The 13,096-nt window shown below is 47.0% G+C and overlaps 2 protein-coding genes across 2 annotated transcripts in view; one reads left to right on the plus strand and one right to left on the minus strand.

Moving 5' to 3' along the window:
* Positions 1 to 13,096, minus strand: part of LOC132808009 (zinc finger protein 850-like) — a 622,390-nt gene that overhangs the window by 76,857 nt on the left and 532,437 nt on the right. The gene's annotated exons all lie outside the window — the stretch shown is intronic.
* LOC132808071 (zinc finger protein 850-like) overlaps positions 1 to 13,096 on the plus strand; it is a 45,426-nt gene that overhangs the window by 30,317 nt on the left and 2,013 nt on the right. Inside the window, exons 4-5 of the mRNA XM_060821980.1 lie at positions 11,790 to 11,908; positions 12,257 to 12,324. Of these exons, the coding sequence (XP_060677963.1) occupies positions 11,790 to 11,908; positions 12,257 to 12,324 (187 nt within the window). The remainder of the gene's footprint in view (positions 1 to 11,789; positions 11,909 to 12,256; positions 12,325 to 13,096) is intronic.

Here is a 13,096-nt window from a genome sequence, read left to right on the forward strand (position 1 = left end):
ATCCCGCTGCAGCAGATGGCGCTATACAGGGTATGGGTTGAAATTGCTGAGTGAGGCAATGCTTCCTCCGGGTTACGGCTCTACCAAGGATCCAATTAGAAAGGGACACCTCGGTGCTGACCAATAGTGAAGACAGTGAGGTTGGGTGGGCGTATAAGCGTGAGTGAGTGTGCTTTGATCTTGAGCTGTTTAAAAAGCAGCTACTTTTTCTCTGCCTTTTTGCTGAGGGGGATTTGAAGCTTTAACAAAGTTGGGTCACAATGAAGGTGAAGTGAACTTAACGCCGAGCTCAGACTCTCATTGAAGGCTTTGAGCTCCAAGAGGTTTTGGTTTTAAAGCTACTCATTCCTTTCAGCCTCCTGCACTAAGCTTCCCATGTCGCTTATCAGTTGGATCAGTGAATGAGCAGCCAATATCGTTAGAAATTGTAAATGTTTCAGGAGTGCAGAGTGTGAGAATTCTATTCGAGAGGGTTCAGTAAAGATTTACCAGGATGTTGCCAAGACTGGAGGGAGGGTTTGAGTTATCAGGAGAAGCTGGGACTTTATTCACTGGAGCACAGGAAATTAAGGGGTGCCATCATTGAGATTGATAAAATCATGGGGAGTGGAGGTAAGGGCTCTTCCTTAGCGTAGGGGAGCTCAAGTCTACGGGGCACATTTCTTTAAAGTGAGAGGAGAGAGATTTAAAAGGAACCTGAGCGGCAAGGTTTTGACAGAAGGCAGTTTACACGTGGAATGAAGTTGGATGAGGATGTGGTAGATGCAGATGAAGTTCCAAATTTTAAATGACATTTGGATGAGTACATGAATAGGAAGGTTTAGAGGGACATGGGCCAAACGCAGACAAATGGGATCTTATTGAAGTGGCCTTATTGAAAGCAGTAGAATTCTGAAAGGGGCTTGACAGGATTGATGCAGATAAAATGCTCCTTTGTGGGGTGAGTCATAGAATGCCAACAATGTGGGTGCAGGCCATTCAGCCCATTTATTCCATGCTAGCCCTTCGAAGAGCATCTCGCCCACATCCATCCCCTGGCCCATCAACCCTAAATTGCACATCTAGGGTCACTATGGGTAATTTACCACAGCCAATCCACCCGAACCTTTACACTCTAATCTATAAATTACCTTCTCAAAAATGACATTTAAATGTAGAGTTTTTCTCTAAGCAAAACGTCAGTCTGACTCAACATTCGGGTGCAGTCAGAATAGCTCTGCATTTGAATGACATTCTTGAGTAGGTAACAAAAAACAAGTTCTGGGATTAACATGCTAAAGAACAGAAACCCATTCTAAAGGTGAAAAGATTTAATCTAAAATTGTTTGATGTGTCACATTTCCATGACACTAGAATCCTTTCGATATAAATTGTGATCATGATCTCATTCTCCACAGCCACCTGATGAACGAGCGGTGCTCCAAAAGCTAGTGCTTCCAAACAAACCTGTTGGATTATAGCCTGGTGTTGTGCGATTTTTAACTTTGTCCATGGGAAACACATGAGTTGTGGGACTGGTAACAGTTCTTATTTTGTGATCTATTCCAAGTGAAATTTCTCCTCTGCGCAGGCACGGGTGAACAGTTTGTTTTTTGTGCTTTGCGCGAGATCGGGCTAGCAGCTTTTAAATCCTTATGTTAAGCAGTCGAAGTAAACTGTCGATCAGCAACTGTATTCCGAGAGTGGTACTTCCAGCTCTGGTAATCCTGTTGCATCAGAGAGAGGGAGAGGATGTCACATCTAAAGAGCAGACAGAAAAGTTATTTCACTTGTTGAGTCAGTTCCTCCCTCAGATGAGACGGGATATTGCTTTTAATGGATCATAATTAAATGCTACAATGGAACATCTTAAATTTGAGGAGGTTTGAAAGGGCAAACAAAACAGTTTCTTTGAAAAGAGATATTGTTCCATTTCTAATCTTGGGTGACCCATGAGACATTTTTACTGAGAGCGCCATAATCATCTTCCTGCTGGATTTTTTTCAGGGCAAGCAATTTCTGGTGAGAGAAATTCTGCATCCTGGGAAGGCGGGGAAATTAACATAAAAACAGGCTGTTAAAAGCATTTTAACTGTGGGTCCAGGAGCTTTCGTGGGAGCAGTGCATTTGCCAAAAACATTTCGGAGGAATTCTGTCGAACTGTTGGACTGAAAGTAGTTTCCCCACTGAACGTTAAACAGGCATTGAGAACGTTGCGCATTATAGTGTGTTCCTGAGGACCGGAGGAGGATTGAACTTGCCAACGTGAACCACACTTTGCAGAGAGAGGAAATTTCTCCGGATGGAAGAGATTGATGGAAGTCAACAATTGTCAGATTATTTCATGAAAATAACAGCTGCTATAGGGAACACCTAGAAGAGGGGCGTGTGTAATGAGTACACAGAAACAAACTCTTCAGTCCAGGCCAGCCAGATATCCTAAATTAATCTAGTGACCCATTTGCCAGCATTTGGCCCATATCCCTCTGAATGCTTCCTATTCATATCCCCATCCAGATGTATGGTTTTCTTTGGAGAATACTTGGGTGAGAGCCAAGATATGCTATTACTCAGCCTTTTCCCACTGAGCTTGACCTTTTCTTCATGTTAATTGGAGCTGGAAAAGCCTGAAAGCTGAAAAGGATTCCTGGGGAAAAAAAAACTTTTCCTTTCAGTCGCTACAAGTCAATAATTTATAGAATCCCTGCAGTGTGGGAAGAGGCCTTTCGGACCAACCAGTCCACACCAACTCTCCGAAGAGCAACCCATTCAGACCCATTTCCCTATGACTCTACACTTACTTCTGAGTAATGCACCTAACCTACACATCCCTGATTGCAATGGGGAATTCACCTAACCTGCACATCTTTGGATTGTGGGAGTAAAACCCACGGCCCTTGAGCCCAGCATTAAAAATAAATGGAAAACGGCAGTGGCAAAAGAGAGCGCCGTACTCACAGAAGTGGGACAAAGGAGGGAAGTTGCAGTCCGGCGTGAAGGTGAATCTTCATTCATGGCAGAGAATCAGCAACAGGTTCAGAAACTCATGGTGCACCTTCCGCATTCAGACACCATGGGGGGTTCTGATTGGCAGGAGGACCGGTCTTCTTCTGGTCCTCCTTGGCATTCTATTGGTTCGTCAAAAGTAGTTCGCGCGCCTTTTCGGCGGACAGCAAGAAGCATGCGCAATGGTTTGCTGACACCAGCAAATATACGTTATGCCTTACTGACACCGAGGAGCATGCGCAGTATGCTCTGTGGAGATGCCGTTATTACTGACGTTTTTAAGCGTCCAAATGCAAATCGGAAAAAAAAGGATAGAATCACATTTTTTCCTGTGGCTTAAGATTTTATTCCTTTTGCATTCTGTCTGGCTGTTCCATACATGTACCACCCTCTGTGTGAAAAGACTGCCCCTTAGGTCTCTTTTATATCTTTCCCCTCTCACCCGAAACCACGTCATTCCAGATGAAGGGCTTGTGCCGATAGGTCAACTTTCCTACTCCTTGGATGCTGCCTGACCTGCTGTGCTTTTCCAGCACTGCACTTTTTGACTCTGATCTCCAGCATTAGCAGTCCTCACTTTCTCCACTTCCCAATATATCACCATTTAAACAATACACCTCATTTCTGCTTTTTTTTTCCACAGCAAAGACTATAACTTCACACCGTGGTACTGCACTTGCCACATGTTTGAGGCACAGACCTGGACCAGCTTTTCCAGAGTCTGGCCTCTTTCTGGATTCACTCCCTTTCTTTTCAGTTGCTGCAAGTCAACAATTGGATCCCAGCTGAAAATGTGTTGCTGGTTAAAGCACAGCAGGTTAGGCAGCATCTCAGGAATAGGAAATTCGACGTTTCGAGCATAAGCCCTTCATCAGGATGTTTCCTGAAAAAGGGCTTATGCTTGAAACGTCGAATTTCCTATTCCTGAGATGCTGCCTAACCTGCTGTGCTTTAACCAGCAACACATTTTCAGCTGTGATTTCCAGCATCTGCAGACCTCATTTTTTACTCGAACAATTGGATCCCAGCAAGAAAATAAAAGAAATAGAAAAGGGAGTGAGAGTAGTGTGTGCTGTTGGACAGACGAAGGAAATTACAGTCTTGGATGAATCTCAATCTTCATTCAAAGAGGGAGGAGCAGCAGCAGCTTCAGAAGCTCATGGGTCAAGATTGAAGTCGTGCTGGAAAAGCACAGCTGGTCAGGCAGCATCCGAAGAGCAGGAAAATCGACGTCTCGGATTCAGACAATAGGGCTGCTCTGAATGGTAGGAGGACTAGACTCCCTCCGGTGTTCCAGTGCTCCTCATTGGTCCGGCCGCTAATACTATTCTTCCTATTACAGGGCGGCCACAGGTGTACTCAGGACTCCAGAAAAATGGCCTCACCAACATCCTGTACAACCTCAACATAGAACAAAGAAAATTTACAACCCAGCAATAGGCCCTCCAGCCCTCCAAACCTGAGCTGATCCAAATCCCCTGTCTAAACCTATCGCACACTTCCTGAATCTGTATCCATCTGTTCTCCAATGACTCATGCATCTGTCCAGATGCACCTTAAATGAATCTACTGTCCCTGCCTCTACTACCTCTGCTGGCAATGCGTTCCAGACACTTATCACCGTCTGAATAATGTACTTTCTGTGTGCATCTCCAACATGATGTCCCAACACCTGTACTCAGCATGTGAACAATGAAGGCAAGTGTGCTGAACACCTTCTTCACCCCCCTGATCTACCAGTGATGTAACTGCCACGAACAATGAACCTGAACACCTCCAGGTCTTTGTTCCACAACACGACTCGGGCCCTACCATTACCTGCTCAAGTCTTGCCCTCCTTTATTTTAGCAAAATGCAACTCCTCACTGATATCCGTACCCCTCTCATACACACACGCGCTCTCTCAGACATACACATGCACCACCCTCTCAACACACACACCCTCTCGCAAGTTCATACTCCATCACAATCTCACTTTATCAAGCAGGCACACATGCTCTCACACACACTTCCCTGATGAAGGGCGTTTCCCAGGAACGTCAATCTTCCTGCTCCTTGGATGCTGCCTGACTTGCTGCAGTACCACACACTCAATCCTAAACCTATTACCCTCTAGTTCTGGACTGCCCCATCCAAAGGAAAATATCACATCCATTTACCCTATCCATGCCCTTCATGATGATATAAAAGCATATAAGGTCACTCCTCAGACTCTGGCAAGCTGCGGAAAACAGTCCCAACCTGAACTGGTCTCTCCTCACCCGGGTCACCAAGACACATACCTGAGGTGGTAAAGTCTGCTCCCTCTCTGGATTCACTCCAGTTGCTACAAGTGAGCCTGCTCCATCATTCATTAAGATCATGGCTGATCTATCCATCGTCTCATCTCCTTCTCCCTGCACTGCCGCAAGGAACCCCTTAATTCCCTTACCAGGCCAAATCCCACCCAACTGTGTCTTGAATATACTTAATGAAGCTGCCTCTATTGCTTCCTTGGCCAGAGTATTCCATAGATTTTGATGAAGGGCTTTTGCCCGAAACATCGATCTTCCTGTGCACTGGATGCTGCCTGACCTGCTGTGCTTTTCCAGCACCACTCTAATCTAGATTATTCCATAGATTCACGACCCTCTGGGAAAAGCAGTTCCTCATCTCTGTCTGAAAGCTACTCCCTCTAACCTGGAGGCCTAGTGTCACCCACTAGCAGAAATGACCGGACAAGGTAGGACTTCATCCCCACAGTGCAATGACATTGGGAAGATGTTTCCATCGGTAGGAGAGACGAGGACCAGAGGACACAGCTTTAAGAATAAAGTGAAAACCTTCAGGAACAGAGATAAATGATGTCTCCTTTTCTGCTGACAGCGAGGAGCATGGACAATGTATTGGTGACATGAGCGAGCAGGTGCACTGTTGTTCACACCGAGGAGCAGTCGCAATGTGCTCTGTGGCGATGCTGGTGTTGTTGACAGATGTTAAGTGTTCAAATGCCAAGAGGAGAAATAAAGGGTAGAGCCACAGTTTTTTTTTCCCCTATGAGGCTCAACATTTTATAGCTGGCTGCTCAACTTTTTCTAAAATGTCTTTTCCCCAGAGTAGGGGTGAGGTTCACAACTAGAGGGCATAGATTTTGGGTGAGAGCAGAAGGATAGAAAAGGTACCGCAGGGGCAACTCTTCCATGCAGAGGATGGTGCATGTATGAAATGAGCTGCGAGAGGAAGCAGTGGGGGCTGGTATAACTACAACATTTAAAAGGCATCTGGATAGATATATGAATATAAAGGGTTCAGAGGGATATGAGCCAAGTGCTGGCAAATGGGACTACATTCATTTAGGATATCTGGTTGGCATGGACAGGTTGCACCAAGTGAATGTGTTCCCATGCTGTACAACTTTGTGACTCTAAATAATAAAAACGTATATTTTTCAAAAACCAAACTATCTCCATGTTAACAAGGCTTAGTTCACCACATACTTTACTAACCATTCTCAACAGGTCCTGCCCCTTCAATGACTGAGGAACATATACATGTTGGTGCATAGTATCCTTCACTAGTATTTACACACTACCCTCAGCAATTGCACAAGTAACAGCAAAGGGCAAACAGCACAAGGATTAAACACACAGTGAGGGGTAAACAGCACAAGGATTAAAAACACACAGTGAGGGGTAAACAGCACAAGGATTAAACACACAGTGAGGGGTAAACAGCACAAGGATTAAACACACAGTGAGGGGTAAACAGCACAAGGATTAAACACACAGTGAGGGGTAAACAGCACAAGGATTAAACACACAGTGAGGGGTAAACAGCACAAGGATTAAACACACAGTGAGGGGCAAACAGCACAAGGATTAAACACACAGTGAGGGACAAACAGCACAAGGATTAAACACACAGTGAGGGGTAAACAGCACAAGCACCAGTAAAAGCAGATGGAAAGTGAGTGTAAAATACCGGTGTCTGCCCCGGGCCGCACGGCGCCATTTTCCTAACGGCCGCCCTCCCGCCGCTTCCTCGCTCGAGCGACTTCTCCTCCCAACCGCCTTCGCCCCCGCGTGACGTCTGCACGGGGGGATGGGCGGGGCCGGGGGAGCCTCACCGTCACCAAGCAACAGCCACCTCGCGCTACAACTGCTCATTCACAAAAACAAACTCTCCTGTCTCGCTCTGCAGCTGCAGGGCGGGGGGGACACTGCCACGTTTCGAGGAGCCCTGTCTACATTGGGAAAGCTCACCGCTCCATTTAAACAGATATTCCCACATCTAACGGAACGGCCTCATATCTAAAGGGGGAAATCTGCATTTTAAAGGGACATGGACATTTTAACGGTATTTCTGCAAATAAAGAAATTTAAATGGACGAGATTACATTTCAAAGGGATGTGGGCACATTCAAAGGGATATCTTAATATATAAAGTGACGCAGTTATATCTAAATGAATTTACATTTCTAAGAGACGTTGCCCTGTTTATAAGTAGAGACAATAGCTGTGAATACTGTCTGTGCCCCAATGTTCAGTCAGACTGACATTTTTCTCAGAAAAGCTCTGCACTTAAATTACATTCTTGAGAAGGTAATTTATAGATTAGAGTGTAGGTTAGGGAGAATTGGCCGTGCTAAGTTACCCATAGTGACCAGGGATGTACAGGTTAGGGTGGATTGGCCGTGGGAAATACAGAGTAAGGGGTTGGGTATGGGTGGGATACTGTTCAGAGGGCCAGAGTGAAATAGATGGGCTGAATGGCCTGCTTCCACATTGTCGGAATTCGAGACCCTCCCCACAAAGAGGCATTTTATCTGCATCGATCTTGTCAAGCCCCTTTCGGAATTCTACTGGTTTCAATAGAGGCTGCTGCCGCTGGAATACAGAAAATGTACCATTTATTTGTTGGTATCACTGCTGCCTCACAGCGGCAGAGCCCCGGGTTCAATTCCTCTCCCACATCTGCGTGGGTATCCTCGCGGGTTCGGGTGAATTGGCCACGCTAAATTGCCCCGTAGTGTTAGGTGACGGCGAATGGGGCTGGGTGTTTTGCTCTTCGGCGGGTCGGTGTGGAATTGTTGGGCCGAAGGGCCTGTTTCCACACTGTAGGAATCTGATCTAAAGTTCTGGAATTTATATATTGATGAACTAAAACCTGCAACCTGTTTTAAAAGATGAAGGACTCAGCAGCGATCCAGGTTTGTTCCAAATATTGCGTCGGTTGCATGACGCTGTGATCTGTTGCTATTAATTCTGTGCCTTATGATCCTGCAGCACAGCTCCCCGCAGAAGGAGCAGCGCTGCAGAGGCTAGTGCTTCCAAACACACCTGGGTGGGCGGGGCTTACCAGGAGGGGCGGGGTTTAGCCTGGGGGCGGGTTTTAGCGGGAGGGTGTTGCTCATGGGCGGGGCGTGTCTCGTGAAAGGAACGCGCGCTAGTAGGCGGGGCGATGCGGTGCGTTGAGCCTGGAGGCGCGCGGCTTTGTGGGCGGTTGCTCGTGGGGGAAGGGGGCGTGGTTTTTATTCGCGCGGGGTCCAGGGAAGGGGTGGGTTTTGGTGCGGAAGGGGGAAGGAAGTGTGGTTCCAAGAGGCGGGGCTTTGTCTCGAAGGGCCAGGGTTGACGAGCTTTGTTCGGAAGGGGCGGGGTTTACAAGCTGCGTTCGGAAGGGCGGGTATTACGAGTTTTGTTCGGAAGGGGCGGGATTTACAAGCTGCGTTCGGAAGGGGCGGGTATTACGAGCTTTGTTCGGAAGGGGCGGGGTTTACGTGCTGCGTTCTGAGGGGGCGGGGTTTACGTGTCGCATTGGCGTCGGAGGGGGCGGGGCCGAGGCCGTCCCGAAGACGGAAGTGTGTCCGCGGCCTATTGCCTCCGCTGGAGTCTCGGCTGCAGCAAGTAAGGTCAAACTTTATCGGTATTTCCTTTTACAGAGTTTGTATTTAATAACCAGTAATGGCTACTCAATATCATCATAAAGTCCCAAAATGCCATTCATTTCAATCCAGAGCAGATAAACACTAAGAGTTAATTTTCTACGGGATTCAACAGCCTCAGCAGTAAAATGGTCTCACAAGGGAACGGCTGTGAATGTTATCACTTGGTGTCCTGTTCACACAGATTCACCGATGCTGAGGCAAACCTTCTTAATTGCCTTACAGCATCCTGTTATCACTTGGTGAGCCCAGGTGTCCCTATCTTTAAGTTCTCTCCTCTTTCTGAGCCTTCCTGCCTGTTTATTTTCTAGTGCAGTAAATGTGTTCAATAATTCAGCATTACATTTTAGTCTAAATGTTTAATGACAAGTTTTAAGGCTGTAGACTTTATCACCCAGATGCCCACACCCTCATTCCTCCCTTTGATTGCACCGCGATCACTGAAAGAGAAGGCTGGTCCAAACGAAAGCCCTTCAAGGTGGTCCAGCCATCAACATCCTGTAGAGCGGCACCACCATCTTCGCGGCTCAACTGGTCGTATTTATCATCGCCATCGACACATGTGGGTGAGCCATCGGATCGCAAAAGGTGGATCTTCTGGGGCAAATCTATATCACTAAGGGACCTCATAAGCCGAGCAATTAAATACCTAACAATACCAATACCAACAAACATAAATATCTAAATTGATAAGCCACTTGTACCATCAGCCGGACCTGCAGTCTCCCCAACTGGTCCCTTCAGTCAATCTGTCAAGGAATACCCGGATCTCTTCTTGTATCTTAGTAATATTGCCAGTGAGATCGGGAATGCCCATAGTGCATTTATCTTGGACAGTGGTGCAGACCTCACCCTCCCGGGCGAGTGTATAGTCTAAGCATACCGATTCTGCATAGAGTAAAGACACAGGTCTGATAATCCCAGTTTACTCTGTTCCAGAGCCTCTTTAGTCTTATTTCCTCGAATGGTCAGGCCACAAAAGAGGGAATTGCGGTTCTTTTGACTTGTCACCCCTGCCGATCCTTCCAACCTGAGGGTACTCTGGATTCCCCAGCCTATTGGGTGTCCTGTATTGTTACCCAGTCCATTGGGATCCTTCCAGTCGGAGTAAAGTTGGCTGAGACCGACCGCTGCATTCTCCTCAGATGGAGGTTCCATCGACTTGTCCACTGACCAGGACAAGGTACTGTTGTGGGAACAAGGTCTCCGATATTGATGTTATGAGGGACATCTTTGCCATCCATGACAAGGAAATTGGTAGCTTTACCTCAGCTGAAGAAATAATAGTCTCATTTGGGGTAGATTAGGGAGAGTTTGTCAAAATAGGTTACTGAAATGTTACAGCAGGGGGTCTGGTCAGATATACAGGAGCAAAGGGTCGACGTTTTGCAAGAGGATTCGCTTGAGCGCTGTAAAAAATGGGCCAAGTGACTCGAGCACCCGCACTGTATAGGAGACAATGGTCCTCAGAATGCTGTTCCCATTGGCCTCTCCCTTAGCTCTATTGTACATGGTCTTGGTGACAATATCAGATTCTGAAAAGAGAAAAGGCCTATAAATGCGCAAGGGAAGGGTTCCGTTCCAGGTCCATGTACCGCATGAGGCCTGCTGTACCCCAGCCAGTGTTACACCAGCTGTTTGTATACACAGACCGGAGCTATTGGAAAGTGATATTTCACTTCGCAGGGTCGGCAGTAGGAAGACTGACGAATAGTATGGAATCGGGGACTGGGGACTGGGCAAGTAAGTCATCTCCTGATAGAGAGGAGTAACATACTCCTGCCTCTGGGGTGAAGAGCGTTCTGTGGGCCTGTATAAATAAGTTGTTTGCGGATTGTGGAGTTTCCCCTATCAGGCTTCCCTTTTCTCGAGTCGGCCCGTCCTGCAAAATGGGATGGTGTTCCCAGGCATCCTTAAAATATTTACCATAATAACGGGGTTGATCATTTTTATCCTCACTAGGCTTGCGTCTGCAGGTAAAATCAAAAAACCATGGTAACGACATGGTAACTCCCACTGATTTCTACTGTCCAGATGGACCATCTGGTCTTTCTGATGTAAGAGTCCATTGCAATAATCAATCTTCATCACGTCCCACACGTCAAAGGCGTCTGGTCCGGTGCACTGGACGACATCTCCTCAGCATGGGTGGTGGATAATCTCTGATCATTCCTGGTCGCATCCATACTCAGTGGCTTTCCCCATCAGGATGTTGTACGTGATCAGAAAGGTGAGGAGATAGGCGATCCCCCACATGTCCCTCCTCTTAGTTCAAGTATCTGTAATAAGATTAACATTAGAACAACAGCAAAATTCAAAAACCCAACTGGACAGGGTCCTCTCCTTTTGTTGGGATTCCAGTATTCTCTCCTCCTCTTCCCCACTTTTGATTGGTGCAGTCAATCAATTTACAATGGTGCAGTTGGACCCAAGCTGAGTGCCCAGCGACTTTGACCGCCGTAGGGGTGGGAAGTAAAACCTGGAAGGGGCCATCCCAACGAGGTTGGAGACCTTTGCAAGTCCAGGTCTTGACGAGCACCAACGAACCAGGCTCTACCCGTGACGAGGCTGAAAGGGAGGGAACATCGCTGTAGGCTGCACACTCCTGGGTGTGAAAGGCACGCATAACACTAGTTAGAGCAAGAACATAACCAACCATTTCTTCGGTCATGTGGTGGAAGGGGACTGCGAAGGGAGCCGAATCGTTCCAAGGGGTACGGAGGGGGTGACCAGAGAGATTCTCAGCTGAAGACAGTCACGTCTTGCCCACAGACATGGATCCCATCTGGAATGAGGCCACAGGGATTAGCATAACCAGGAGAGGCCAGACTCAGCCATTAATTTGGCAAGTTTAGTCTTGAGTCTGGTTAAAACATTCACCAAGGCCGGCCGCCTGAGGATGTTAAGCACCATGCAGTTGCCGACAAATACAAAGCTGGGAACAGAGTTCTCCGTTAATATTACCTACAAAGTGTGGTCCATTGTCCGAGCTAATGCACGCAGGTATACTGAAGGAATTATTTCCTTAAACAAAATCTTCACCACAGACTCAGCAGTAGTGTTAGGAAGAGGGTAGGCTTCAATCCACTTAGAAAAGACATCAACAATAAGCAAAACATATTTACAGCATCTCAACTCATTTCTACAACTCAATGAAGTCCAGTTGAAGTGTCTCCAAGGGACCCTCCAGCAAGGGAGTTCTCGTAGAGATACTTGAACTAAGAGGTGGGGGATCACCTACCCACTGACCTGTATGATCACGTACAACATCCTGATCGGGAAAGCCACTGACTGAGTATCAATGCGACCTGGAACGATCTGAGATTATCCTGATGTCATCTGGTGCACCAGACCAGACACTTTCAACGTGGAGTCGCTTGAGCGATGGCGTGAGCTGCCAGAGGAAGTGGTGGGTGCTGGTACGATGATATGTCAAAAGGCTCTTGGACGGGCATCTGAAGATGAAGGGTTCAGATGGGTCAGGGCCAAGTGATGGCAAATGCGACTGGAGTCATCGAGATGTACAGCACGGAAACAGACCCTTCGGTCCAACTCGTCCTTGCTGACAAGATAGCCAACCCAATTTAGTCCCAGCTGCCAGCACCCAGCCCATATAGGGGCCAAGTGATAGCAAACGTGACTAGATTAATTTCGGATATCTGGTCAGGTTGGGCCAAAGGGTCTGTTTCCGTGCTGTGTGATTCTAATTGTCTTCAGTGAAAGCAGAAGTGTGGTTGTGAAGGCTGGACTTTCAGGGCATGTTTTGCCCTGACTGGGAGCAGAAGAGTTTGACTGAAGTGTATCGGTGTTAATGCCTTGATGTCTCATTTTGCTCCCACCTTCCCGGGGTCGTTAACCATTTTGTGTCTGGTCCTTCCTCAAGAAGCTGCATTGCAGGTTCACCCTGAATTGGCACTTTGTTTTTGCTTCCCAAAATCAGACCTGCTCACTCTCAGTGTTGTGAAAGATATTAACTTTCAGGTGAAGGCATCCAAAATTCAGAGAGATGTCAGTCTTGATGTTTTTGCTTTTTCTGTCCCTGTAAGATCCTGAATCAGCACCTTCAGGGGAATTAGTTAGAGCGGAGTGAGAACAGAGGGGAAGGGAGAGTGGGATGGTGCTTTCAATTTTGTGGAACAACAAAAGAATATTCCACAGAAAGTAGAGTTGCTTGTTCTGAATTTCTACCCT

The sequence above is a fragment of the Hemiscyllium ocellatum genome (assembly GCF_020745735.1).
Source record: "Hemiscyllium ocellatum isolate sHemOce1 chromosome 27 unlocalized genomic scaffold, sHemOce1.pat.X.cur. SUPER_27_unloc_3, whole genome shotgun sequence".
NCBI classification, from domain to species: domain Eukaryota; kingdom Metazoa; phylum Chordata; class Chondrichthyes; order Orectolobiformes; family Hemiscylliidae; genus Hemiscyllium; species Hemiscyllium ocellatum.